Source organism: Hemiscyllium ocellatum, chromosome 10 (assembly GCF_020745735.1).
Source record: "Hemiscyllium ocellatum isolate sHemOce1 chromosome 10, sHemOce1.pat.X.cur, whole genome shotgun sequence".
Taxonomy (NCBI): Eukaryota; Metazoa; Chordata; class Chondrichthyes; order Orectolobiformes; family Hemiscylliidae; genus Hemiscyllium; species Hemiscyllium ocellatum.
In genome coordinates this window covers 76,517,483-76,543,826 of record NC_083410.1, presented here as the reverse complement: position 1 = coordinate 76,543,826, position 26,344 = coordinate 76,517,483, and the positions used below count along the sequence as shown (strand labels likewise).

Sequence of the window (26,344 nt, the reverse complement as noted above, 5' to 3'; positions counted from 1 at the left end):
TCATAACATACACAGGTATGAATCTACAGCAAAATCCTTCCTATTTACTTTTTAAACTATATTCCCTTCTCACAAGTAAAAACTAGTATTTACATGCTGAGCATTACATAGCAGTATGTTTTTTTTGCATTTACACTTCCTCAGCTTTACACAATGTGATGTTCTCATTTTCATTCTCCTGAAGTTAATGACTACTGTTGGGTGACCACTTGCTTTCTTTCTAATATCAGCTTTCTCCCAACTCCTGGGAGACCCTCTTATGGTGCAGTGGTCACGCCCCTATCCACGAACAGACACCCAGGTTCAAGTGACGGGGAGGAAATAGCATTGTAGTACTATCACTAGAATGTTAATCCAGAGATCCAGGCAATACTCAGGGAACCTGGGTCCGAATCCAGTCACAGCAGATGGTGGAGTGTGAATTCAATAAATATCTGAAATTAAGTATCTGATGGTGACCATGAATCCATTGTCGATTGTCAGAAAAAAACCTATCTGGTTCATTAATGCCCTTTAGAGAAGGAAACTGCCATCCTTATCTAGTATGGCTTATAAGTGACTCTAGATCCATAGCAACATGGTTGACTCTTAGCTGCCCTCTGGGCAATTAGGGATGGGCAATAAATGCTGACCTAGCCAGCAAAGCCCTCATGCTGTGAATGAGAAAAAAAGTACTACATGCTCAAGGTGTGTAATAACATCTCTGAGCAGATTGATTACAGATTGAAGCAGACTGAAAATTTAAGAACAGGGATTTCTGTAAATACCATTTTCTACGGCAGGTGAATAAGAACATTTAAAACAAGTGGCGCACGCTAATCTGCTAAGGCATTTTGAGTTCAAAAAAGAAGTAATATTAATGTTCTTCAAGAGCATTAAGTTGGATAAGTCCCAGGCTTTGATGGGATCTACCCCAGGTTATCAAGTGGCCAAGGGAGGAGATTACTGAGGCCTTGACCAAAATCTTTATATCCCCTCCAGTCATTGGCAAGGTTCCTGAGGACTGGCAATTAGTTAATGCTGTTCCTCTGTTTAAGAGAGGAAATAGGAATAATCCAGGAAATTATAGGCCAGTGAGTCTCCACATCAGTGGTCGGGAAGCTACTGATGAGGTTTCTTAGGGGTAGCATTTATGCGCAATTGGAAAAGCATGGCTTAATTAAGGACAGTCACTATGACTTTGTGCATGGCAAGTCATGTCTTACTAATTTGATTGTTTTTTTTGAGGTGATGAGGATGATTGGTGAGGGTACAACAGTAAATGTTGTCTACATAGATTTTAGTAAGACTTTTGCAAGGTCCCTCAGATATATAGCACAGAAACAGACCTTTCGATCCAACTCGTCCATGCCAACCAGATATCCTAAATTACTCTATTCCCATTTGCCAGCACATGGCCCATATCCCTCTAGACCCTTCCTATTCATGTATCCATCCAGATGCCTTTTTAAAAGGTTATAATTGTACCAGCCTGCACCACTGCAGCTCATTCCATACACACACCACCTTTTGCGTGAAATAATTTCCCCTTAGGTCCCTTTTAACTATTTCCCCTCTCACCCTAAATCTCTGGCCTCTTCAAGATTCCTCATGGTAGACTGGTTAGCAAGGTTAGATCACATGGAATAGAGGGAGAACTAGCCATTTGGATACAGAACTGGCTCGAAGGTAGAAGACAGAGTGGTGGTGGACGGTTGCTTTTCAGACTGGAGGCCTGTGACCAGTGGAGTGCCAAAAGAATCTGTGCTGGTTCCAGTGCTTTTCTTCATTTATATAAAATTATTTGAGTGTGAACACAGGAGGTATATCTTGTAGATGACACCAAAATTGGAGGTGCAGTGGACAGAGAAGAAGCTTACCTCACAGTACAATGGGATCTTGATCAAATGAGAAGTGGCAGATGGAGTTTAATTTAGATAAATGCGAGGTGCTGTATTTTGGAAAGGCAAATCAGGGCAGGACCTCTACACTTAATGGTAAGGCCCTGGGGAGTGTTGCTGAACAAAGAGGCAGGAAGAGGTAAAAGGACAGGTGTTACACCTTCAGTTTTTGCAGGGGAAGGTGCCACGTGGTTGTTGTAGGTATTGGGAATGAAAGAGTGGATCAGGGTGTTCCACAGCAAACGGTCCCTATAGACTCGGGAGGGGAATGTCTGTCTGATAGTGGCACCTTGCTGGAGGTGGTGGAAATAGCAGCTAATGATCTGGATGTAGATGCTGGTGGAATGGCAGATAAGGATGATGGAAACCCTATCACTGTTGTGGGAGGAAAGAGATGGTGTGAGGGCAGAAGTGTGGGAGATGGGTCATACCTGGTTGAGAGCACTGTTGACAACAGTGCTGGGGAATTCTTGCTTGAGGAAGGAGGTGGAAATCTCAGATGCTCCCTTGTCGAAGTTGGCCTTATCAGAACTTGCAACGGAAACGGAGAAACTGGGATAATGGAATACAGTCTTTACAGGAAGCAGAGTTCAAGAATGTGTAGTCCAGACAGCAATGGGGGTTGGTGAGTTTATAGAGGATATTAGTGGCCGGTTTATCCTCAGAAATGGGAACAGAAGTCAAGGAAGGGAAGAGTCAGATATGTATGTATCAGGTGAAAGTGAGGGAATCGGAAGTGAAACCAATGAACGCTTCCAATTCCAGACGAGAGGGGGAAGAGCACTAATTGTATCATTGATATATTGAAGAAAGAGTTGTGGGTGGGGGGCCAGAATAGGACTGAAACAAGTAATGTTCCACAAACCGCACACAGAGACATGCATAACTGGTGCCCATGCGCATACCCATAGTCACCCCTCTGATCTGAAGAAACTGAGACGAGTTAGAAGAGAAGTTAAGGGTGAGGATGAGCTTGGCCAAGCAAAGGAGGGTGGTATTGGTTGGGTCAGTTCAGGCCTTTGCTCCAAGACGACGCTGAGAGCCCTGAGACTGTCGTGGTGGGGGATGGATGTGTAAAATGATTGCACGTCCACAGTGAAGATGAGGCAGCTGGTGACTGCAAACTGAAAATTCTGAAACTGGAATAAAATGTCAGAGGAATCACGGATGTAACTGAGCAGGGAAGTCAAGGTAGGAAGAGAGGAGTTCTGTGGGACAGGAGCAGGCTGAAACAATGGGTGTGCCGGGAAATCCTGTTTGTGGATTTTAGGAATGAGGTGTGGGGCTGGGGGACTATCCGTTTGAAGGCAGTGGTTAGGGGAAGATCAGCAGATGAAATTAAGTCAGTGACCACAGTTGACACAATGGCCTGGTGTTCCATGTGGAGGTTATGGTCCAGGAGGAGATAGGAGGTGGTAGCTGAGAGCTAGCACTCCGTCTCTGCAATGTAGAGGTAAAAACAATAACTGCAGATGCTGGAAACCAGATTCTCGATTAGTGGTGCTGGAAAAGCACAGCAGGTCAGGCAGCATTCAAGGAGCAGTAAAATCGACGTTTCGGACAAAACCCTTCATCAGGAATACAGACAGAGTGCCTGAAGGGTGGAGAGATAAATAAGAGAAGGGTGGGTGTGGGGAGAAAGTAGCATAGAGTCTTCAGGGCAGAGGAAATGACCTGGGAGTTGCAGTGGGAGATGGACTCTGAGATTCTTGTAGAGAGAGGAGGAAAACTTCTTCAAGGCAGGCATCCTTGCAAGAGGATTCGCAGTAGGGTTAAAATCAATTAGGTAAAAACAATGACTGTAGATCTGGAAACCAGATTCTGGATTAGTGGCTCATTGATTTTACCTAGTTGATTTTAACCCTACTGTGAATCCTCTTGCAAGGATGCCTGCCTTGAAGAGGTTTTCCTCCTCTCTCTGCAAGAATCTCAGGGGGTCCATCTCCCATTGCAACTCTCAGGTCATTTCCTCTGCCCTGAAGACTTTACGCTACTTTCTCCCCACCCCCACCCTCCTCTCATTTATGTCTCCACCCTTCAGGCACTCTGCCTGTATCCCTGATGAAGGGCTTTTGCCCGAAACGTTGATTTTACTGCTCCTCGGATTCTGCCTAACCTGCTGTGCTTTTCCAGCACCACTAATCCAGAATCTGCAATGTAGAGGTCAGTACGCCAGACTATAACAGCACCACCCTTAACAGCAGGCTTAATAACAAAGTTGGGGTTGGATCTAAGCGCATAGAGTACAGTCAGTTCAGAGGGAGACAGTGTGGATTGGGCAAGGGGGTGCAGAGAAATTGAGGCGACCAATGTTGACCGTTCTCAATGAGCAGATCAAGTGCAGGTCTAAGGCCAAAGGCAGGGGTTTAGGTGGAGGGAGTGCTGGAGCTGGGCGAAGGAATCAGTGTGACAGGAAGAGGACTCCAGTCCAAAGATCTGAACACAGAGGCTAAGACAACAGAAGAAGACTTTGACATCATGTTGTGTCTGAAATTCATTAAGGTGGGGGCGCAGAGGGATAAAGCAGAGACCTTTGAGTACAGAACATTCAGCATCTCACTCTGCTTCCTGTAAAGACTCCATTCCGTTCTCCCATTCCTCCGTCCACATCACACATGTTCTGATGAGGTCAATTTTGATGAGGAAACCTCCAAAATATCCGCCTTCTTCCTCAACCAGGATACCCCAGCACAGTTCTAGACTGTGGTCTCCATTGGACCTGACCCATCCCCTGTATTTCTGCCCTGTCTCTCACTCTTCCCTTCAACATCAGCAATCCTTACCTACCATCCCACCAGCATCCACATCCAGGAGGTCATCAGCTACCATTTCTGCCACCTTCAGCGAGATGCCACCACCAGAAATGTATTTCCCTCCCTTGCTCCCTTTCCGCAGGAACCATTTCTTTTGGGACACTCTGGTCCACTCTTCCTTCACTCCCAACAACCAACCCCTCATCCCTCCCCTCAGGGCCCCATAGCACCTTCTGCTGCAATTGCTCAAGGTAAAACACATGCCGATTTCCTCCTCCTTCTTCATTATCCAAGGCAGCAAATATACCGACACTTCACATGATATAGTTTACTGCATTTGCTGCTCACAATGTGTTCTCCTCTAGACTGGAGAAACAAAGTGCAGACTAGGTGACCATTTCACAGAACACCTACATTCTATCTGCAAAAAATGACCCTGAGCTTCCAGCTGCCTGCTAATGCCAGCTGCCAACCTGTTCCCTGGCCAACATCTCTGTCTCAGGCTTGTGCAGTGCTCCAGTGAAGCTAAGCGCAAGTAGGAAGAACATCACATCATTTTCCACTTGGAAAGTTCAATAATTTTAGGGTGCGAACTCTCCTGTGTCCTTGCCCCCAACCTCACACCATCTCTCACTATCACAGTCTGCCATTACACACTACTTATTGTTAGCCAGGAACAGTCTCCATTAACAAGTATTCACTCTTCTAGCCAGACTGTTGTCCAGTCATTTGTCTGTCTCTCTGTTTCGGCTCTATCCCCACCTATCATTTATTCCTTATCTTTCCCCCTTTCCCCCCTCCACTCCACTCCCCCCTCCCTCCCCCCCACAATCTTCAGCATATAAACCAACATGTTCCTAGCTACCATCAGTTCTGAGGAAGGGTCACCAGATCCAAAACGTTAACTGATTTCTCTTCACAAATGTTGCCAGATCTGCTGAGCTTTTCCAGCAACTTGTTTTTGTTTCTGATTTTCTCCAAGCCTGCACAGGTTTCCTCACTGTGCTTCAGTTTCCTCCCACAGTCCAAGAACGTGCAGGTTAGTTGGATTGGCCATGTTAAATTGCTGATAGTATCCAGGGATGTATAGGCTAAGTTAATTAGGGGAATGCAGGGTTACAGGGAAAGGGTAGGAGGGTGGATCTAGGTGGGCTGCCCTTTGGAGAGTCGGTGTGCCAAATGGTCTGCTTCCATAATTTAAGGATTGTATGATGTACTGCTAAGGCTGTACAAAGGTTCGGGTCAGAGTACATTTCGAATATTGTGACAGTTTTGGGCCCTTTATCAAAGAATGGATGTGCTGCCTTTGGATGGGGTCCAGAGGAAGTTCACAAGAATAATCCTGGGAATGAAGGGCTTGTCACATGAGGAAGTACTGAGGACTCTGGGTCTGTAATCAGAGTTTAGAAGGATGAGGGGATCTGATTGAAGCTTAGAGGATATTGAGAGGCTTGGAGAGTAGGGATGTCGAGAATATGCTTCCACTAAGAGGACAAACTAGCACCCGAAGGCACAGCCTCAGAGTGAAGGGATGATGCATTAGAACCGAGATGAGGAGAAACTGCTTTAGCCAGAGAGTAGAACTCATCGCCACAGAAGGGTGTGGAGGCCAAGTCATTGAGTTTCTTTAAGATTGAGATAGATAAGTTCTTGATTAATAAAGGGACCAAAGGTCATAGGGAGAAGGCAAAAGTTTGGGGTTGAGAAACATATCAGCCACGATCGAATAGCAGAGCAGATTCAATGGGCCAAACGGTCCCGTGTCTTATAATGTAAACAAAATAATTCAAACTTCTAGTTTGCAGTTTACATTTTTAAATTAAATATGTAGTCCTTGCAAAAAGTATATAAATTTAAGAGTGCATCAGCAGATAATGTTAGAGATACAAAAAAAAGAGACAAAATTAAGATTGTATTTGTATGCTCATTTTAAAAAAGATTACCACAGACAAATAGGTGGCCTGATAGCTATCACAGAAACCTGTTACATGGTGACAAACGTGGCACATGAATATTTATTTAGCATGAATTTTAATATGTCAAAGGGAGAGGAAACTGGGAAAAGGTGGTGGGATAGTTCTGTTAATTTGAGATATTTAATAGCCCTGAGTAAATTCCAAGAGAAATAAATATTCTTTGAGAAGGATGCATCATCTGTGGATGATTGAAAGAGTTAAAGGTTATATTAAGTGAAAGAAAATCTGCAAAGATTTGTCACTTCTTGCTGTTTCTTAAATCTCACAAAAAAGGAATAAAATTAATATGAGAGAGAAAGCTAGCTATTAATGTAACAGTATCAGTTTCTGCAACAATTTCAAGAGGATGAATAATTAGTCCTCTACAGTGTATGTCTGGGAATCTGATAACTTACTGCTAGAAAATAGGGGTTGAACAGGTATTCAGTCTATCTTCAAAGTAAGCTGAGAAAACTTGCTACAGCCACTTCAAAATCGAGAAAGAGAAACTTAACACAATCACCTCCACCACCAGAGGAAACGTCATGGGAAAGCTACTAGATTTAAAGGTTGACCAGTCCCCAGGACCAGATGTGTTGAATTACAGGGTCTTAAAAGTAGAGAGGAGAAAATAGATGCATTAACTGTAGTCTTCCAAAATCATTTTCATTCTATAAGGATAATTTTAGAATGAAAAATAATGAATATAATTCTATTTTTTAGTCTGATGACCAGAATGACTAAACCTCACATTTCCTCATGATATCCCATCTTGTTACTCTTATAAGTGTCATCCTTAGAGTTAACATAGCAACCTAGCTTTGTATCACCAAACTTGAACACATTACACTCAATATCTTCCATATAGTAATTCATATAGATAATAAGCATTTGAGACCTAGCACATAGCCTTATTATCTCTACATTCTTTCTGTTCCTTGACCAATCCTCCAACCATGCTAATATATTACACCCAATTCCACAAAGTCAATCGTTGCATACTCACTTTTGCATGGCATCTGACTGAATATATTTTTGGAGATTCAAACATATAACTGTTAGCTTCCTTTTATCTTACTAAATCTATCCCCAAACACATCAATAAGTTTGTTAACTAAAACAGAAGTTGCTGGAAAAGCTCAGCAGGTCTGGCAGCATCTATACAGAGTTAACGTTGAGTTCAGCGACTCTTCCTCAGAACCGAAAATATTAACTCTGACTTCTCTTCGTAGATGCTGCCAGGCCTGCTGAGCTTGTACACAGAACATAGAATAATACAGCATAGAACAGGCCCTTTGGCCCTCGATGTTGCACCAACCTACAAACTATTCTCAGCTCGTCCCCCTACACTATCCCAAAATCATCCATGTGCTTATCTAAGGATTGTTTAAATCTCCCTAATGGGGCTGAGTTGACTACATTAGCAGGTAGGGCATTCCACACCCTTACCATTCTCTGCGTAAAGAACTTTTCTCTGACTTCTGTCTTAAATCTATTACCCCTCAATTTATAGTTATGCCCCCTCGTACAAACTGATGTCATCATCCTAGTAAAAAGACTTTCACTGTCTACCCTACCTAATCCTCTGATCATCTTGTATGTCTCTGTCAAATCCCCTCTTAGCTGCCTTCTTTCCAATGAGAACAGATCCAAGTCTCTCAGCCTTTCCTCATAAGACCTTCCCTCCACACCAGGCAACATCCTGGTAAATCTCCTCTGCACTTTTTCCAATGCTTCCACATCGTTCCCGAAATATGGGGACCAGAACTGTACACAATATTCCAAATGTGGCCGCACCAGCGTTTTGTATAGTTGCAGCATGATATTGCAGCTCCGGAACTCAATCCCTCTACCAATGAAACCGAACAGCACTATCCACCTGGGTGGCAACTTTCAGGGATCTATGTACATGGACTCCAAGAACCCTCTGCACAACCACACTACCAAGAATCTTTCCCCTGACCCAGTACTCTGCCTTCCTGTTATTCTTCCCATAGTGCATCACCTCACATTTAGCTGCATTGTACTCCATTTTCCACCTCTCAGCCCAATTCTGCAGGTTATCCAAGTCCCCCTGCAACCTGTAACATTATTCCAAACTGCCCACTATTCCAGCAACTTTAGTGTCATCTGCAAATTTACTAATCCATCCACTTATGCCTGTGTCTAAGTCATTTATAAAAATGACAAACAGCAGTGGTCCCAAAACAGATCCTTGTGGCACACCACTGGTAACCAGTCTCCAGGCTGAATATTTTCCATCAACCACCACTCACTGCCTTCTTTCAGAATGCCAGTTTCTATTTTTTCTCTTTTTTTTTAACCCCCTCACTACTGCCTAACTGCGGTAGTGCTTATTTTGTCCCCCAGCACCCATGGTGTGTGTGTGTGCAGGAGTGAGACACAGTGAAAGACACAAGGCACATGAATCTTCATTCGATTTCCACCATCAGGAAGAAAAGAAACATCCGAGTGGCCAGTGACAAGCAGTGCCCTTCACATCAAAGGGCAATGCTGTATGATCAAACAGTGAAGGGCAGGGATTAAATCAAAATAGAGTTGGAGAGGGAAATAATACACTCCACTCTCTGCGGTGCCCACCTCTCCCTGAACAACTCTAGGGTGTTGGTGGACACCGCGTGCTTCTTTTCCAGAGACATCCAGGCTCTAACATAACCACAGAAGAGGGGCAGGCAATCGGCCCTAACGACCCACTCCACAGTTCACTGCCTGGACCTGTTTATGGCCAGTTTGGCCAGGCCCAGGAGCAGACCCATGAGGAGGTCTTCAGATCTGCCCTCCCTCCCCCGTACCGGGTGCCCAAAGATCAGGAGCGTGGGACTGAAGTGCAACCAAAAACAGAGGAGGTGGTTTTTGAGGAAATCAAAAAAAAAAGAAAGAGTGCAAGCACCCACACCCGATATATACATGGTCCACGGACTCCACAGCACCACAAAACAAGCAGTTGGGCTGGGAGACCGTGAACCACCGCAATCTGTAGTTGCAGGGGACTGCTGCCTGCAGCACCCTCCACCCCACATCCCAAAGAAAAAGGGGGAGGACTCCTGCATAGAGAGCCCTCCATTGGGGATCCCCACCGCCTGGTGGCAAATGGGCACATCAAGGGGTATCTGGGCGGTAGAGGAGGGAGAAGAGGTGGATGATGTGCAGCAGCAGTGATACAGGGCCCACCGTTTTATGTCCTTAAAGGGGATAAAACTAAAATTCCAGAGGCGGCTCAGGTTGTAGGGCACAGGTTCCCAGGGGAAATACGGGACCTTGGGGCCAATGTGAAATTCCGTCCGGGCAGGGGTGAGTGCAGATGGGATCCCACCGCACACCTGAGCATTCTCCAATTGGTGCATTACGTCGGGACCAAGCACAGCCGTTTTAAGGCGTCGGATGGCAGTGGCCACGTACCGGACGTCTACCCTGCTCGCTATTAGGAAGCCAGTTTCTAATCCAATCTGCTAAATCACTCTCAATTCCATGCCTCTGCATTTTCTCCAACAGCTTACCATGTGGAACCTTATCAAAGGATTTACTGAAGTCCATATATACCACATCAACTGCCTTGCCCTCATCTACATGCTTGGTCACCTTCTCAAAAAACTCAAGATTTGAGAGACACAAACTGCCCTTGGCGAAACCATGTTGACTATCGGAAATCCAACTGTTGCTCGTAGATGATTATAAATCTTATCTCCCATAATCCTTTCCAAAACCTTTCCTAAAACAGAAGGCTCAGCAAATTCTGTTTTTATTTCTGATTTACAGCATCCATTGTTCTTTCAGTTTTTAATAAATTTGTTAAACATGCTTTTCCTTTCCTAAAACCACATTGGCCCTCCAATCTAGCATATTTTTCCAAGCGTATAACTCTGTCTTCTTTAACTATAGATTCCAACATTTTGACTGGTGTCAAATAATCTGAAATTATATAACCATTCAATATTACACTGATACCAGCTGCAATAGACATGACACTACATATAACAACAGCACTGTGATATGATACAATAACTGGGAAATTATACAATGGTTACATTGTAGATTGCACAAACACAGGAAAGATGGTGAATATATATTCACCTGTATTACTTAGAAAATGACAAGTTATCAATTATTCTTGAATAAGATAATTCAGATTTACCTTTGGTTTTCGCTCAGTATGGAAGAGAATATTGGGCAAAAGTGAGTCAGGTCCAAGTGAACAATAGAAAGTCACAACTCCAGCAAGGAATGACCAGAACATCATAAGAATGTGTAGATACCTTTAGGTAAAACAGAGTGATATCACAGTAATCACTTGCATTCAAACTGTACTAGGTTTATGTATGCATAGCTTCTAATTAATTACAGAATTTAAAAATGGCTTTAAGACTTGTATTTAAGACTTAGAAGTTCTGCTATAAACAAAAACACTCAAAGCACACATTACACACAGTTCACCATTCTGACCACACCTGACATTCCCACCTAGATATGTACATTCCAATTTTAAGGCATGGGTCTATTTGCAGTCCATGGATTGTAGCAGTTCAAGAAGAAAGCCCACCACCACCTTCTCAACACAACTGGAAATGGGCAATAAATGCTGGCCAGTCAGTGATGCCCTTGTCTCACAAATGAATAAAAAACACATTGGTGAAGCAGTTAATTAACTTTACACTTATTAACCTGCTTTTGGTGGTAGTTTCACAAAAAGAAAATCTAAAACAGATTTTTAAACCACTGTGCTTACCACTTCTCACCTTTTTCTCTCACCTCATAGCTCTGCCTCAACCTCTACCACTTCCCTATCTTCTTCCCATCCCTCTTATCTACTCTCCCTCTTCCTTGTATTCTCCCATCCCTAAACCATAATGACCCATAAACTTTTCCCATATCCCTCTTCCTACAGGTCCAATCCATATCCACTTTCTCCCACCTCGATCCTTTCATCTCTCAAACAAGATCCCAACCCAATGCCTAACCAGCTCATGTCCAACAACCCATCTCCTGACCTCAATCTATCTACAATCTCATTTCATTACCTATCAGGTTACCAACTCACATTCAAGCATTCCAAATTTTTTTTCCAGTGACCGTGAAATTATATAATTATTCTATATTACACTGATACCAACTGTGATATACAGCCACTACATATAAAACAATGATACTGTGATACAAAACAGTTCAGCTATAAATGTGTCTTTCTTTATGCAAATTGGCTGTAACGCCATGAGGTGAATAGAGAACACTGTTTGTAAAGTGCAAACTTTTACAATGCGTGTTGGGTATAATGTAATTGCATCGCTGACATTAAATGTTATTTGCATTGCGCGGGTCATGCAGGACCGCAACTATCGCATTCCAGAAGAACTGACTGTAACTGGGAAATAATACAACGGGTTCATTGTGGATTACACAAAAACAGGAAACAGTAAATATATTTTGGATGTGTGTTTGCTCACTGAGCTGCAAGGTTCATTTTCAGATGTTTTGTCACTATGCTAGGTAATATCTTCAGGTAACATCTATAGTGAATATATATTTACCTATATTACTTACATCCTAAATGCTATTGCATTCCCAAAGCACATCCCATCAGTTACCATATCTCCACATATCCCATTCTGTTATCCCAATCCCAAACCACAACCTATTCCCTAATCTAACTCTCACATCATCCAAATCAATTTCCACCCATTTCACGTACCCCTCATATCGACTTGCTCCATCCTCTCAACCCATCCCCACTTCCCATCACCTAAATCCATGAAGATTTCACTAGTAGAGTTGACGAGGGGGAGCCAGTTTGTGGGGTATATTTGGACTTTCAGAAAGCATTTGACAAAGTCCCATCTAAGAGATTATTGTGCAAGATTAAAGCAAATGGAACTGCAGGAAGTGTACTGAGATGGACAGAAAACTCATTAGTAGAGAGGAAACAAGAAGTAGGAATTAATGAATCCTTTTCAAATTGGCGTGCAGTAACTAGGCGAATGCCACAGGGATCGGTGCTATGACCCCAGCTATTCATAATATATATTAGTGATTTGGATGAGGGAACAAAGTGCAATATCTCAAAGACTGCAGATGATGATGCAGAGGTCCTTCAGCATGGTCTGGTCAGATTGGGTGAATGGACAAATCAATGGCAGATGTGAGTATAATTTGGATAAATATGAGGTTATCCACTTTGGAAGCAAAAACAAGGAGGCAGATTACTACCTGAAAGGCTATAAATTGGGAGAGGGGAATGTGCAGCGGGACCTGGGTGTTTTTGTGCACCAGTTACTGAAGATAGGCATGCAGGTGCATCAAGCAGTAAAGGAGGCAAAGTAGTATGTTGGCCTTTATTGTGAGGGGTTTCGGACTGTAATTTTGGTCTCCTTTTCTGAAGAAGGACGCTCTCGATCTCGAGGGAGGGCAGTGAAGGTTTACGTATGAGGAGAGAGTGACGAAGTTAGGTTTGTTTTCACTGGAGTTCAGACAAATGATTGGGGGGGGGGGGGGGGGGGGGGGGGGGGGAAAGAGATCCCAAATAGACTTATAAAATTCTAACAAGACTAGACAGGGTAGATGCAGTGAGGATGTTCGTGATGGTGAGTGTGTCCAGAACTACGGATCACAGTCTGAGAATTTGGAGTGGACCATCTCGAACAGAGAAGAAAAGGTATTTCTTCACCTAAACAGTGGTGAGTCTATGAGATACATACCACAGGAAGTAGTTGATGCCAAAACATTGACTGTAATCAAGAGGCAGCTCCATTTAGCACTGGGGCAAATAGGATCAAAGGTTAAGGGAAGAAAGCAGGATTAGGTTATTGACCTGGACAATGGGCCATGATCATGATGAATGGCCTATTCCTGCTCCTACCTATGTTTCTAGGTTCCTGATCCCCCTGCCATAGGGCTGTTCTCCCCCAGCCCAACTGACAGCCATTTCCTCCTCTCTTCACCCCACTACACATGCCCCTGCCTACTCTCTACTTCATCCATTCCCCTTCCAAGGGACCATCTTCACGCATCTTCAGCATTCTTCTACACCCTCCCCCACCCAGGACCCCCTACTGCCCCAGTCTTGGTGCCCCTACTTCCCCACCAATCTGATCCCCCTCGTCCCTCACTGCCTCAGTCCCCCAACCTCCTGCACTAGCCCAGTTGCGGTCCCCTTCCTCCCCCAGTTCTGGTCCCTATGTGCCACCCCAACCCATCCCAGTTGCCAACTCCACCCCCACCCCACCACAACCCGGTACACCACCTCTCGTCCACTACCCCCTCCTCCCCCACCAACCTGGTTTGGGTACCACACCTCCCCCACCAACTTGACCTGGGACCTCCTCATAAACCGGTCCCTATACCTCTCCCAGGCACCATCTAGGTCACCTGCCAGCCCAGACCCAGTATGCCTCTCCCTCAGATTCCCCTCCCCCTCCTCCTCCTCCCCAGGCAACACTCACCCTCTCTCCCCAACGTACCACCCCCATTCCCTGTGGGTCCAGTCCTCCCTGCCTCCCCCCGCCCTTCACCAACCCATCTCCCAAAAACAACCACCCCCGTCAGCCCAGTCCCAGTCTTCCCTTGGCCCTGCCCCGTCAGCCTGATCCTGGTCAGCCTCTTTGCTCCGCTGCCAGTGGCCCGGTCATCCCCCGACCCTGCCCAGCTTGCCTGATCGTTCCCCTGGCCCGGTCCCAGTCGCCCTCATCTTATCTCCCTTCACTCCTCCAGTCCATTTACCCTCCACATCTAACCTTCCCTCTCCATTCTCTAAATTTCCCTCCTTCTGCTCCCCCCATCATCATCCATGGGTTCCTTCACTCAATTTCTCCTTAATCCTTTAATCACTCCTCTGAATCCTGTCCCCTTGGTCGTCTCCATTGGTCCATTTCTCTGTTTCCACACCTCCCCTGTGCTCTCCATTCCTATCACGCCCCTCACTGATATTTGCCTGCCCCGACCCCACCCCATCCATCTCTTATCATCCCTACAGTGTGGAAACAGTCCACACCGGTCCTCCGTACAGTAAGCCACCCAGATTCATTCCCCGACTCTATTTTCCTCGATTTACACTATGGGCAATTTAGCATGGCCAATTCACCTGACTTGCATATCTTTGGATTGTGGGAGGAAACCGGAATTCCTGGAGGAAACCCGCATAGACATGGGCAGGGCCCTGGAACTGTGAGGCAGCAATGCTAAATGAGGTATTAAGAGGTTAATTTGCTCTGTTGACCTGAAGGAAATTGGATGTCCTGAGGGTAGAGTGGTACATCTCTGTCTTACAGGGAGACTGTAAGGAACTTACATTCCCATCCCTTGTCGTTCAGAGCCATTTGTATGGACATTTGCTAGTTATTCAGAGTAAAAGAATTTACATTATCATCACCTACTCAGAATCAATCACAATATTACAATTAAAATTCTGACCATATCCTCCAGTTTAAAAAAAAACAAGATTCACAACAGATCCAGTCATCTAGGGATGATTTACATTACATTGTTTCTGGAAATGATGTGATCACCACATTTGTCTTACGTGGCACGTGACTGTGGGGGAATGGCTGGGTCGTCTTGTGGGCGTTACTGACTGTGGTCTGTTACCCACCCTCGATCTCTTCATTTCCAACTACCGCTGTGACATTGACCATCTCAACCTGTCTACCCCTCTCACCCACTCCAACCTCTCACCATGGCAACACACAGCCCTCCGCTCCAACCTCAAACTTCAACAATTCGAGGGGGGGGTGGGATGCAGTGGTGATTTGGAGCACCAACCTCCTACTAGCGCCAACTTCCTACTGTCCCCTCACCTCCCATCACCAAACCATAATTTCTCAGACCATCTACAACTTCGTCACCTCAGCGGATCTCCCAGAACAGCCTCCAAACTCATAATCCGGGAACCCTGCATCACCCGGTTCTACCTCCTACCAAGATTCACAAACCTGATTGCTTCAGTCGATCTAGGAGAAAGTGAGGACTGCAGATGCTGGAGATCAGAGCTGAAAATGTGTTGCTGGAAAAGCACAGCAGGTCAGGCAGCATCCAAGGAGCAGGAGAATCACCGTTTCGGGTATGAGCCCTAAAGAAGGGCTCATGCCCGAAATGTTGATTCTCCTGCTCCTTGGATGCTGCCTGACCTGCTGCGCTTTTCCAGCAACACATTTTCAGCTCTGCTTCAGTCGATCCATTGTCTCAGCCTGCTCCTGCCCCACCGAACTTACTTCTGCATACATCGACACTGTCCTGTTCCCTTTGGTCCAGGAACTCCCCAGATACATTCGGGACACCACCCACACCCTCCACGACTTTCCCCAGCCCCCAAAACCTCATCTTCACTGTGGACATCCAACCCCTGTACACATCCATCCACCGTGACAAAAGCCTCCAAGCCCTCCGTTTCTTCCTCTCTCACAAACCCAACCAGTACGCTTCCACTGACACACATTTGATTGACTGAAGTGGTCCTCGCCCCTAACAATTTCTCATTCAAATCCTCCCACTTTCTTCAGGCCAAAGAGGTAGCCATGGGCACCCGCAATGGGCCCCAGCGATGTCTGCCTCTTTGTCATGTACATGGAACAGACCATCGTCCGCAGCTACGCAGGCACCATTCCCCACCTTTTCATCCACTACATCGGTGACTATCGGCGTCACCTCATACTCCCACAAGGAGGTTGAACAGTTCAACTTCACAAACACCTTCGACCCAAACCTCAAATTCACCCGAATTATCTCGGACACTTCCTTCCCCTTCCTGGACCTCTCTGTCTCCATTTCCAGCAACCGACTTAACACGAACATCTACTACAAACCCACCGACTCCCAGAATTACCGGGACTACACCTCCTCCCACCCTGCCTCCTGTCAAAATGTTATCCCTTATTCCCAATTTCTCCACCCCTGCCACATCTGCTCTCAGGAGGACCAATTCCACCAAAGAACATCCCAGATGACCACCTCCTTCAACGACCACAATTTCCCCTCCCACATGGTCAGCAATGCCCTCCAGCCCATCTTCTCCACTTCCCACACCTCTGACTTGAACCCCACTCCTCCAATCACAAGGACAGAACCCATTCCACCCCACCAACCTCCAGATACATCGCATCATCCTCCACCATTTCCGCCACCTACAAATGGACTCCATCACCAGGGATATATTTCCTCCCCACCTTTGCGTTACAGAGAGAGCACTCCCTCTGCGACACCGTGGTTAGGTCCATGTCCACAACCAACCCACCTTCCACTCCAAGCACCTTCCCCTGCCACCGCAAGTAGTACAAAGCCTGCGCCCTCACCTCCTCCCTCACCTCTATTCAAGGCACCAAAGGATCCTTCCACATCCGACAGAGACTTATCTGTACTTCCACACACATCTACTGTGTTCGTTGCTCTTAGCGTAGTCTCCTCTACATTGGGGAGACGAGACGTCAACTTGCAGAATGTTTCAGAGAACATCTCTGAGACACATGCACTCAACAACCCCACCACCCTGTGGCCAAACACTTCAACTCTCCCTCACACTCCATCAAGGACATGCAAGTGCTGGGCCTCCTCCCCAAACTCTAGCCACCCGACACCACAAGGAAGAATGTCTCATCTTCTACCTTGTGAACTTCCGTCCACACAGGATGAATGTGGATTTCAGCACCCCCCCACCTTAACCTGATCCAACCTTCCAACTCGAGACCGTCCTCTTACTGTTATAGTCATAGTCAAAGAAATGTTCATCTGCCTTCCCACCTATCTGCTCCATCCTCGTCTCTGATCTATCAGTTTTCACCCCCATCTTCATCTACCTATCGCAGTCCCAGCTACCTTCACTCCCCCAGCCCACCCCCACCCCCCAATCTGGCCACTCCCTCCTTCTTGATGAAGGGCTTATGGTCGAAACGGCCACTCTCCTACTCCTCGGATGCTGCCTGATCAGATGTGCTTTTCCAGCACTACACTCTCGACTCTAATCTCCAGCATTTGCAGTCCTCACTTTCCCCTAGAACATAGCATACCCATACAGCTGCTTTAATTGTTCTTCCAGATGCTGGTGGATGTGAATTTGGAAGGTGCTGTCCAAAGCGCCTTGACGTGTCACTGCAATACATCTTATAGACGGTACACCGCGCGCTGGTGATGGTGGCGAGTAGTAGCATTTCTACTCTTCCCTCCTACCTTTTTCTTGCCCATCTCTATCCTTCTCCCTTTCTCTGTCACCACTCATGGCTGACATCGTCAGACTACCCTCCCTCTAATCCACTCAGCATTCCGGCTTTTTGTTTACCTGTTAAACAGCAGGGTGGAAAGAGTGAGCAGCAACATAATGAAGCAGAAGACCGGATACTGGCGTCCGATATCCCGGAACAGGTGAAATCTGAGTCTCAAACCCAGATTCTGAACCGCCCGCCGAATTGACAACATATTGACTTCCGCCAAGGCCTGGGCTTACCAGCGCCGCGGCATTGCTCTTTCTCTCTCACCGTGTACGGCACAGAAATAGAAGCAACGCCTTTCCTCGTCAGGCCTACACACAAGCCTGTTTCTGTCTCAGCCTCACTGTCGCGGACCCATCAATCCACGCTCCAAATTCTCGACCCCGCCCACAGCCGCACGACCAGCTTCTTCTCCCGTGACGACAAGCCCCGCCCTCAGCCTCAGCACCACCTCCTTCCCGTGACGACAGGCCCCGCCCTCAGCCTCAGCACCGGTTCCTACCCGTGACGAAAGGTCCCGCCCTCAGCCTTTGCCCCACCTCCTTCTCGTGACGACAGGCCGCGCCCTCAGCCTCTAGACCACCTCCTTCCCGTGACGACAGACGCCGCCCTCAGTCTCAAGCACCGCCTCCTGCGCGTAATAATTGGCTGTTATTCGCCTCAGGCCCCCTTCAGCTCCGATAATAATCGGCCCCAGGCCCCACCTCCTCCCCATAACATGGAGGTATTGGTTTTGATTGGAGTGGACAAAGGTAAAAATTACACACAAGGTTATCGTCCAGCAGGTTTTTTCAGAAGCACTACCTTTCGGAGCGCAGCTCCTTCTTCAAGTGGTTGTGGAGTAGAACTATGAGACAGAATTTATAGCAAAAGATTACAGTATCATGCAACTGAAGTGATATATTTAACAAATCTCGATTGTATATCAGGATTAGTGGTGCTGGAAGAGTACAGCAGTTCAGGCAGCGTCCAACGAGCAGCGAAATCGATTGTATATCAGTTCAGTTGCATGACACTAATCTTTTGGTATAGGTTCTGTGTCTTATGGTCCTACTCCACAATCACCTGCAGAGAGCGCGGTGCTTCCAAATAAACCTGTTGGACTATGACCTGGGGTTAGGTGGGTACTGCAGATGCTGGAGATTACAGTCAAGATTAGAGTGGTGCTGGAAAAGCATAGCAGGTCAGGCAGCACCTGAGGAGCTGGAAAATCGAAGGGCTTTTGCCAAAACGTCAATTTTCCTATTCCTCGGATGCTGCCTGATCTGCTGTGCATTTCCAACACAACTCCAATCTCAACTATAATCTGGTGTTGTGTGATTTTTAACATTGTCCTCCCCATAATGATCCGCCCACCCTCAGCCTCCATACTGACCTTGCTGTCATGGGCCCATTAATATTATTGGGGGGAGGGGGGAATATTTGTGGAGCTTCCTCCTCCACAAATTGTCCACTGCTATTCACGACTACATGTAGCAAGACTACAAAGCTTTGAATTGATCCACTGGCTATCGAATCACTTTGTCCAATTATCACATCTCATGCCTTTTGGAACACAAATATTTCAGTTTTAAAACCTCATCAAGTTGACATCTGGTGCACCTTCCTGCCACTCTTCTTGTAATCTTCAATGTATCATAGTTGATTCCCCTGGCTTGGTGGAATAATTATAATATGGGGAATATGCCAGACCACAAGGTTACAAATTGTTTTGTACAATGCTGCTACTGCTGAAAGCCTACAGTGCCTCATGAACACCCAGAATTGCATCAACAGATGTTAGAAGTGTGTCCCATTTACTACAGACTGTGCCGCACCGTATGACAAAGGGCAGTTACAATATAACTGGACTTCATATCCAAACAAACTGGGAGATGATGATTCCTACTGCATGAGAGTGACAGGCCTAATAGGAAGGATAAAGTCAGGTATGAGAATCAGAGAAAAAAATACAGCCCAACTGTTGTGCCCTTATGCACCCAGCTAACTCAATCAATAATGCTACTGCAGAACCAGTATTGGGAATGGATGTTGAAGTTATCCCCCAATTCACCCCTCAGAACTTTCTCTAAGTGGGGTGTTCAACCTGGAGGAGTACTGATTTATTAGCCAGAGGTTTTGTTCCAGGGGTTTGACCTGATCCCATGAGACTTCGTGGCATCAGAGTCAATGTTGAAGCTTCCTAAGGCAACTCTCCTCCAAATGCATATCACTGTTTTACCGCCTCTGCTGCATCTGGGTCTGGTCCTGGCCTACCAGTTAGACATTGATATGATTACACTCTCCGAACCAGACTGTTGCTTGACCAAGCCCAACGATAGCACTCACCCTCAGATGTGAGGACATGTTTTGCAGGGTGCAAGAGCCAAGTTGTATACTTATTGGGAAGACCTTAAGTGGCTTGATAGGTGATTCAGACAGAAGTGAGTCAACTGCATTGCTGGTGGTCTGGAGTCACACAGGCTCAACTGCACAAGGATGGCAATTTTCCTCAAAGGACATTAATGGCTTTTATGTAGTCATTATTAAGATTTCTTAATTTCACATTTTTATTGAATTCAAATTCCAATCTCTGCTGTAGTAGGATTCAAAACTGGCTTACTAGTTCAGTGATAATACCACTACACCATCACTCTCCAAATTGCTTTCTCCATTCTGATGCTATAAAGCCTTGTATACCCTGTATTTGGAAGTGTGCTAGTGTTGCAAGATATCCCCCCACATCTAAGTGTGAAATAACCCATACTTCTGCTTTAACGTAGTTGCAGTGCTACAAAAGGAAAAAAAACACTTCCACTGTATAAAAATCTAAATGCTTATAGACAAGTAGGGAAATTTTTTGTAAAACTTGCAATCTGTCCACTACCAGAGTATTTACAAAGCTAGTCAGTTCCTTTTCTGATCCATGATTATCCCAAGCAGGTGATAGTGGTGGCTTCAACTATGATAGGCATTAAGTGTGGAAAAAATAATTTACATTTTTAGTTGATAACCATTCACCAGATTGATCATGGAACTAGTAATATATCAAGTAGTCTTTTCCTTAGTGATTCTCACCACCTCTACAGGTCTAGTGAAATTCTTCAGGACTCAAGTAGCTTTATAGGACTCCTCTTTGGATCTAATTCTATCCTTAATTTCTTCTGTTAGCCAAATCAGACCTCTCTCCTCTTGTATTCTATAACCTGGAAGGTACATTTAACTCTTGAAAGACATGTATTTGTTCAAAATTAACCATTGCCTGTCCCCTGACATGCCTATTACAAATATTATCCAGTTTATCACTTCCAATTTACCCATCACACCTTCTTAGTTTTTTTTTGTTTAGTCCAAAGAGACAGTTTGCATTTATAATCAGCAGATAGGAGGGAGGGAAATATGGGTGCATAATTTCTCTGAAAATTCAGCAATACACTTACGACACTCAAGAGTTTTGGTAAATACTAAAAATTGATTAGAGACGAAAATCTGCAGATGCTGGAATCCAAGGTAGACCAGCAGGGAGCTGGAAGAATAAAGCAAGCCAGGCAGCATCAGGTGGTGGAGAAGTCAACATTTTGCATGTAATCCTTCAGTACTAGTATTTCAGTTACTGAAAAACAACATTTCTGGCTTTTGCCCATTCATTTCCTCTCCTTTCACTATCCAAAGGCCCCAGCCACATCAAAACAGCAATTTACCTGCACTTTATTCAATCTTGTCTACCACATTCGTTGATCTCTTCTACACTGGGTGACCGCTTTGCAGAGTACCTCTGTCTGCAAAAATGACCCAAGTTTCCTGTAGCTAGTTTTTTTTTAAGAATATATTAAATTCAACACCACCCAGTCCCCATAACTTAGTGTAATTCTCTGCCTTTTGTCTGTGCAGTTTAGACAACTGCCATCAATACTCTTGAATGCCTGAATTTGACCTGCCACCATCATACTTTCTAGCAGCACACTGCAGACTCAAATATTTCTGCAATATACCTAGATTCTAGATGCACAGCTCAGATCATACCATTAAGTTTGCTGATGACAATTGTAATGGCTGTCTTTAGCAGGACTGACAAGTCAGCATACAGAGAGGTACAGCAGTTAACAGACGGTGCAGAGCCAACAACTTGTCTCTGAACGTGGGCAAGATGAAAGATGGTTGTTGACTGCAGGAGGGTATGGAGCAACCACTCTCCGCTGAACATTGACAGCTCGCATTAAGATCATGAAGAGCACCAAATTTCTTGGCATCCACCTGGTCCCTCAACACCAGCTCCACAGCCAAGCAAGCCCAGCAGTGTCTACTTTCTGATAAGGTCGAGGAAAGCCCAGCTCCACTCCCATCCTCACAGCATTCTACAGGGAGTCCATTGACAGTACCAAGAGTACCCACAGCTGGGCATCACTGCATGGTTCAGGAATTGCAGACTGTAAGACCCTACAACAGATAGTGAGGACAGCTGACGATCTTCAGGGTCTCTCTTCCCTCCATTGCAGACATTTAAACCACACGCTGTATCAGAAGTGTTAAGAGAATCGTGAAAGACCCCACACTGCCCTCAATCAAACTCTTCTCTCTCATGCCAGCTGGCAGACAATACCAAAGCATTTGGTCTGTCACAGCCATAGTGTGCAACAGTTTCTTCATTCACCCATGCCATCAGGCTCCTCAATACTGGATGATCAGACTCAATTCCAGCTGAAACTCTTTGCTGCTTGAACAATTTGAAGTTGTGCAATGTTTTAATTATCACTCATTACATTAATTTGTACACCACTGTGCTTATTGTCTTGACATGTCAGGAATTACTGTGCTGTCTTGCAAGTTTTACACTTGTGCACTTTAAGCCACCCTGTGTATGAAAGTGTAGTTTGATTTGTCCATGTAGCACCTTAGTCCTAGAGGAACATGGTCTAATTTTTACTGCAGCAGGTGTATATGATAGAAATGAGAAATAAAACTACTTTAATATCTAAATGTTGATCATTCTCTGTATTCAATATACAGAATGTTTGAACCTTACAAGCACTCAGGAGCAAACAAAAAGATTCATAATTCTGAAAAATATCTTCCTCAATCTAGCTCTTGTTCAGAGTTTTCTGGTTCTAGATCCTCCCAGCCAAGGGGACCATCTTAAATAAATGCAGAATACTGCAAATGCTGGAAATCAAACAATTTTATTTTTAAATTCTGGAGAAATTCAGCAGTTCTGGCAACATCTGTGGAGGCAGAAACAGTTTTCAAAATTAAGTCCAACATGACATCCTCAGAAACATCTTTCCTCCACCTACTGCACACACGCACACACACACACACACTTCAATAATCACCTCATTGTTTTAAACTCAAGAATACAGGCCCAATCACTTATCTTAGTACAGTGCCACCATTCCAGGAATCAGTCTGGTAACTTTGCTGACCCTATGTCACAAAACTGCAAACAAAATGGGTCCCCAGCAAAATTTTATGATTCAAAGTGAGAACCCATGTGGACAGAGCCAGTCACTAAAAACAGGAGGGGAAGGTGAAATAGCTTCAGAACAAGAAACATACATGCTCTTATGGCAAAGTGATGGCATTCCCACATCTGAGCTGGGAAAGTCCAAATTCAAGCCTCACCTGCTTCAGGGGGTACATAACATCTCTAAAACAGGTTGATTACAAAAATGTGAGGGTAAAGCAACAGCAGACATGATGGACCCAGCCAGTTAAAACATTGGGGTGGAGATCCAGGTCTAGAAGTTTAAACATGACATCAGGAATTTAAAACGTGGCATCAATATGGAGAGGATCTGACTGGCCATTTGTGAAACTTCTAGCCTGCTGTATTTTTGCTGTCCTTATAGGGGCTGCATTAGTGTGGTGCACCCTTTTGGCCACAAAGATCAATTCACAAGCTAACAGTACTATACAGATTTTGCTTTGCCAAGACCACACAGTATTCGGTGTACATCAGCCATGAACACAGGCATTTTCCACACCCTCAATAAAATTTAGGATCTGAAACATCAAGACCCTCAGACAACCCTACTAGGATTAGACAATTACCACTATTTCCCTTAATGCTGCTTTGTTCTCTAGAATTAGTCACATCTTCCCTCAGTCCCAACATTTAGCCAGGTACAAACTCAAAATACTGGTTACTGCACAGGTCATATGACGACCATTCCAAAGATATAGCTCCCATTTTGCCTAGGCAGTGTCTTATGAATCAAAACGCACTTCTTTCAGCCACCTTGTTAATACTCACATCTTACTGACCTTACTCCAATTTGCTTATGGCTCAGGTAATAATCCAGGACCTTTTTTAAAAACGTTTAGCTCCTTGTGGATAATACCCTTGAAGATGAACCTCTTTCCAATATCACAGGTATTAATGTGGAGCAACAACTGGATCCTTCCCTCTCCAACTGAAATTTCCATTTTAGCTCACATCAAATGCCTGCCCAATGTCAATGTCAGGATTTAGGACAAAACGTTAGTTACGTAGAAGTGCTTCCATTTGCCTTGAGTATATTGTCCACTACATTGCTCTCAACTCTTCTACTCCCTACTAAAATGGCTTCCTGTACTTTGCAATTAAGTCAATTCACTCATCATCAATGCAGCCCCTTTCAGTCACAAGGCTGCAGTAATCTTGAAGTTACGACAATTCCAACAGCTTTGTTACTTGCATCTCAATTCCTTTACCTGCCTCACATTCATTTACAACCTCCTATCCATGAACAGTTACCAAAATAGATGAGCTTAAGAGGTCTGACTGCTTCCTGAAGCAGTGTCCAGGTAACACAATTTTGATGCATTGCAGTCTTTTTAGCTCAGCCTCCAACACAATGGCTGTGTTAAAGATATCCTAGGCAAAGGTACTTACAACAGATGATTGACCTTGGATTGCACAAGTCTGAGCGCTCCCCATCTTTATAGGGTTTAATTATTTTACTGAATCAATTTTAAGTTTTCCATCATTGTGCCTGTGCTTATATTTTTATTTCAATTAGTGTTCTGCTTGCTTTAATTGAAATTACAATTAATAGAAAATACTCACCAACCAATCTAAGCTTTACTGTCAGTAAACATTAAGTTTTACAATTACTAAATGATTCCTGATTTGGAGATGCTGGTGTTGGACTGGGGTGTACAAAGTTAAAAATCACAACACCAGGTTATAGTCCAACAGGTTTAGTTGGAAGCACACTAGCTTTCAGAGCGATGCTCCTTCATCAGGTGATTCCTGTTTTACAATAATAACATTCGCCAACCACTTGGCAAAAAACTTGCCTTTTACTGCTGCAGAAAGCCAGGAAAAGGAGAAATATTTTCCTTTCACCAATCTCCATAATAAATTCCCATGGATACCAGATTTCCAGCTGGACACATATCTCAGTCGAGTGTATGGTCTAAATATTTACAGGGACTCAACTTAATGGTCACCCCAGATTTGGTATCTGTAAAAAAAAAACTGAGGTATGAAGGAACCATTTTATCATGAACCATTCATTCCCAATTGAGGGGCGTTGATGACATCAAATTACTTTTACTTTGAACAATAATCACAGCTGTGGTGAAATCGCCCTCACAACCTAGGTCACACACATGGTTGATTTTTCTCTGGAAAATTCAACCCTATAGAATCAGTGAGAACATGCACCCCACCCCTCCCCCATTACAGGCTCAATCACTCATGCATTTGCTACCATCAGGTTTATAAGTGATTTTCAAACTCCATTATTTTTTCAACGAAGGAGAGAATTCTCAGGCTAGCTTCACTCCCAATACCTTCTTGGAGAAAAGAAAACTGACTGTCAGGCTCTTTTAAGAAATCAAAGTATACGTTATATCTTTAAAACAGATCTTTAGTTTTAATGAACACTTAGCTGCAGGTGTTGTGAAAAATCTCTAAGCTTACTTTAAAAAAAAGTATTTATGTTTTTTTTGGAGATAAGAAAAAGGGAGATTTTTTTTCCCCATAGCTCCTCCAAGTCCTTCCATAAGCCGTTTAACACAGCAGTCCTGTTGAGTCCAATCAACTTATGACTGCAGACACTGAATAGCGAAGAACACTAGAAAGGAGTTTATTCCTCTTCCTGGGACAAGCACAAAAAGACAAGCAAGCAATAGCAAGTCCTAGTGAGGGAAAAATTAAATTGCAGAAAGCCAGCAATATAATTAAACAGAACACTCAATGAATCATAGTCACCCAATGCGTACAACCATTCATTAAGATGGATTTTATGAATCATCCATAAAATCATGTTTAATTTTCAGCAATGCAGTATCTGGAGCAGGAATTACTTATTTTAGAGCCATGGTTGTAGTCATTTCATTGGTGAGTGGCGTGTGAGAAAGAGGAGGAAATAAAAACAGAGTCAGCCCCTGAACGAGTACGCAAAATGTAATGTGTACTGTCTGGTCTCTCAATTGAAAGAAGAAAATTCCAGCAGCCCAGTGTCATACCAGTGTGAAGACCAGAAAAGATCAAAGTTAGCACCCCTGTTTAGTGAACTGGGATGGTTAAGTTAACCACAGCAACTCTGGATGAGGTAAAACAGAAGTTGCAAGAGAAACTCAGCATTTGC

At 44.5% G+C, this 26,344-nt stretch overlaps 1 protein-coding gene across 1 annotated transcript in view; it reads right to left on the bottom strand.

Annotated features, from left to right (window-relative positions):
- Positions 1-18,217, bottom strand: part of snx14 (sorting nexin 14) — a 217,068-nt gene extending 198,851 nt beyond the window's left edge. The window contains exons 1-2 of the mRNA XM_060830993.1: positions 17,861-18,217; positions 10,742-10,862 (exon numbers count right to left, since the gene is read on the bottom strand). Coding sequence (XP_060686976.1) covers positions 10,742-10,862; positions 17,861-17,997 — 258 coding nt within the window. The 5' untranslated portion in view covers positions 17,998-18,217. The remainder of the gene's footprint in view (positions 1-10,741; positions 10,863-17,860) is intronic.
- Between the last annotated feature and the right edge of the window lie 8,127 nt (positions 18,218-26,344).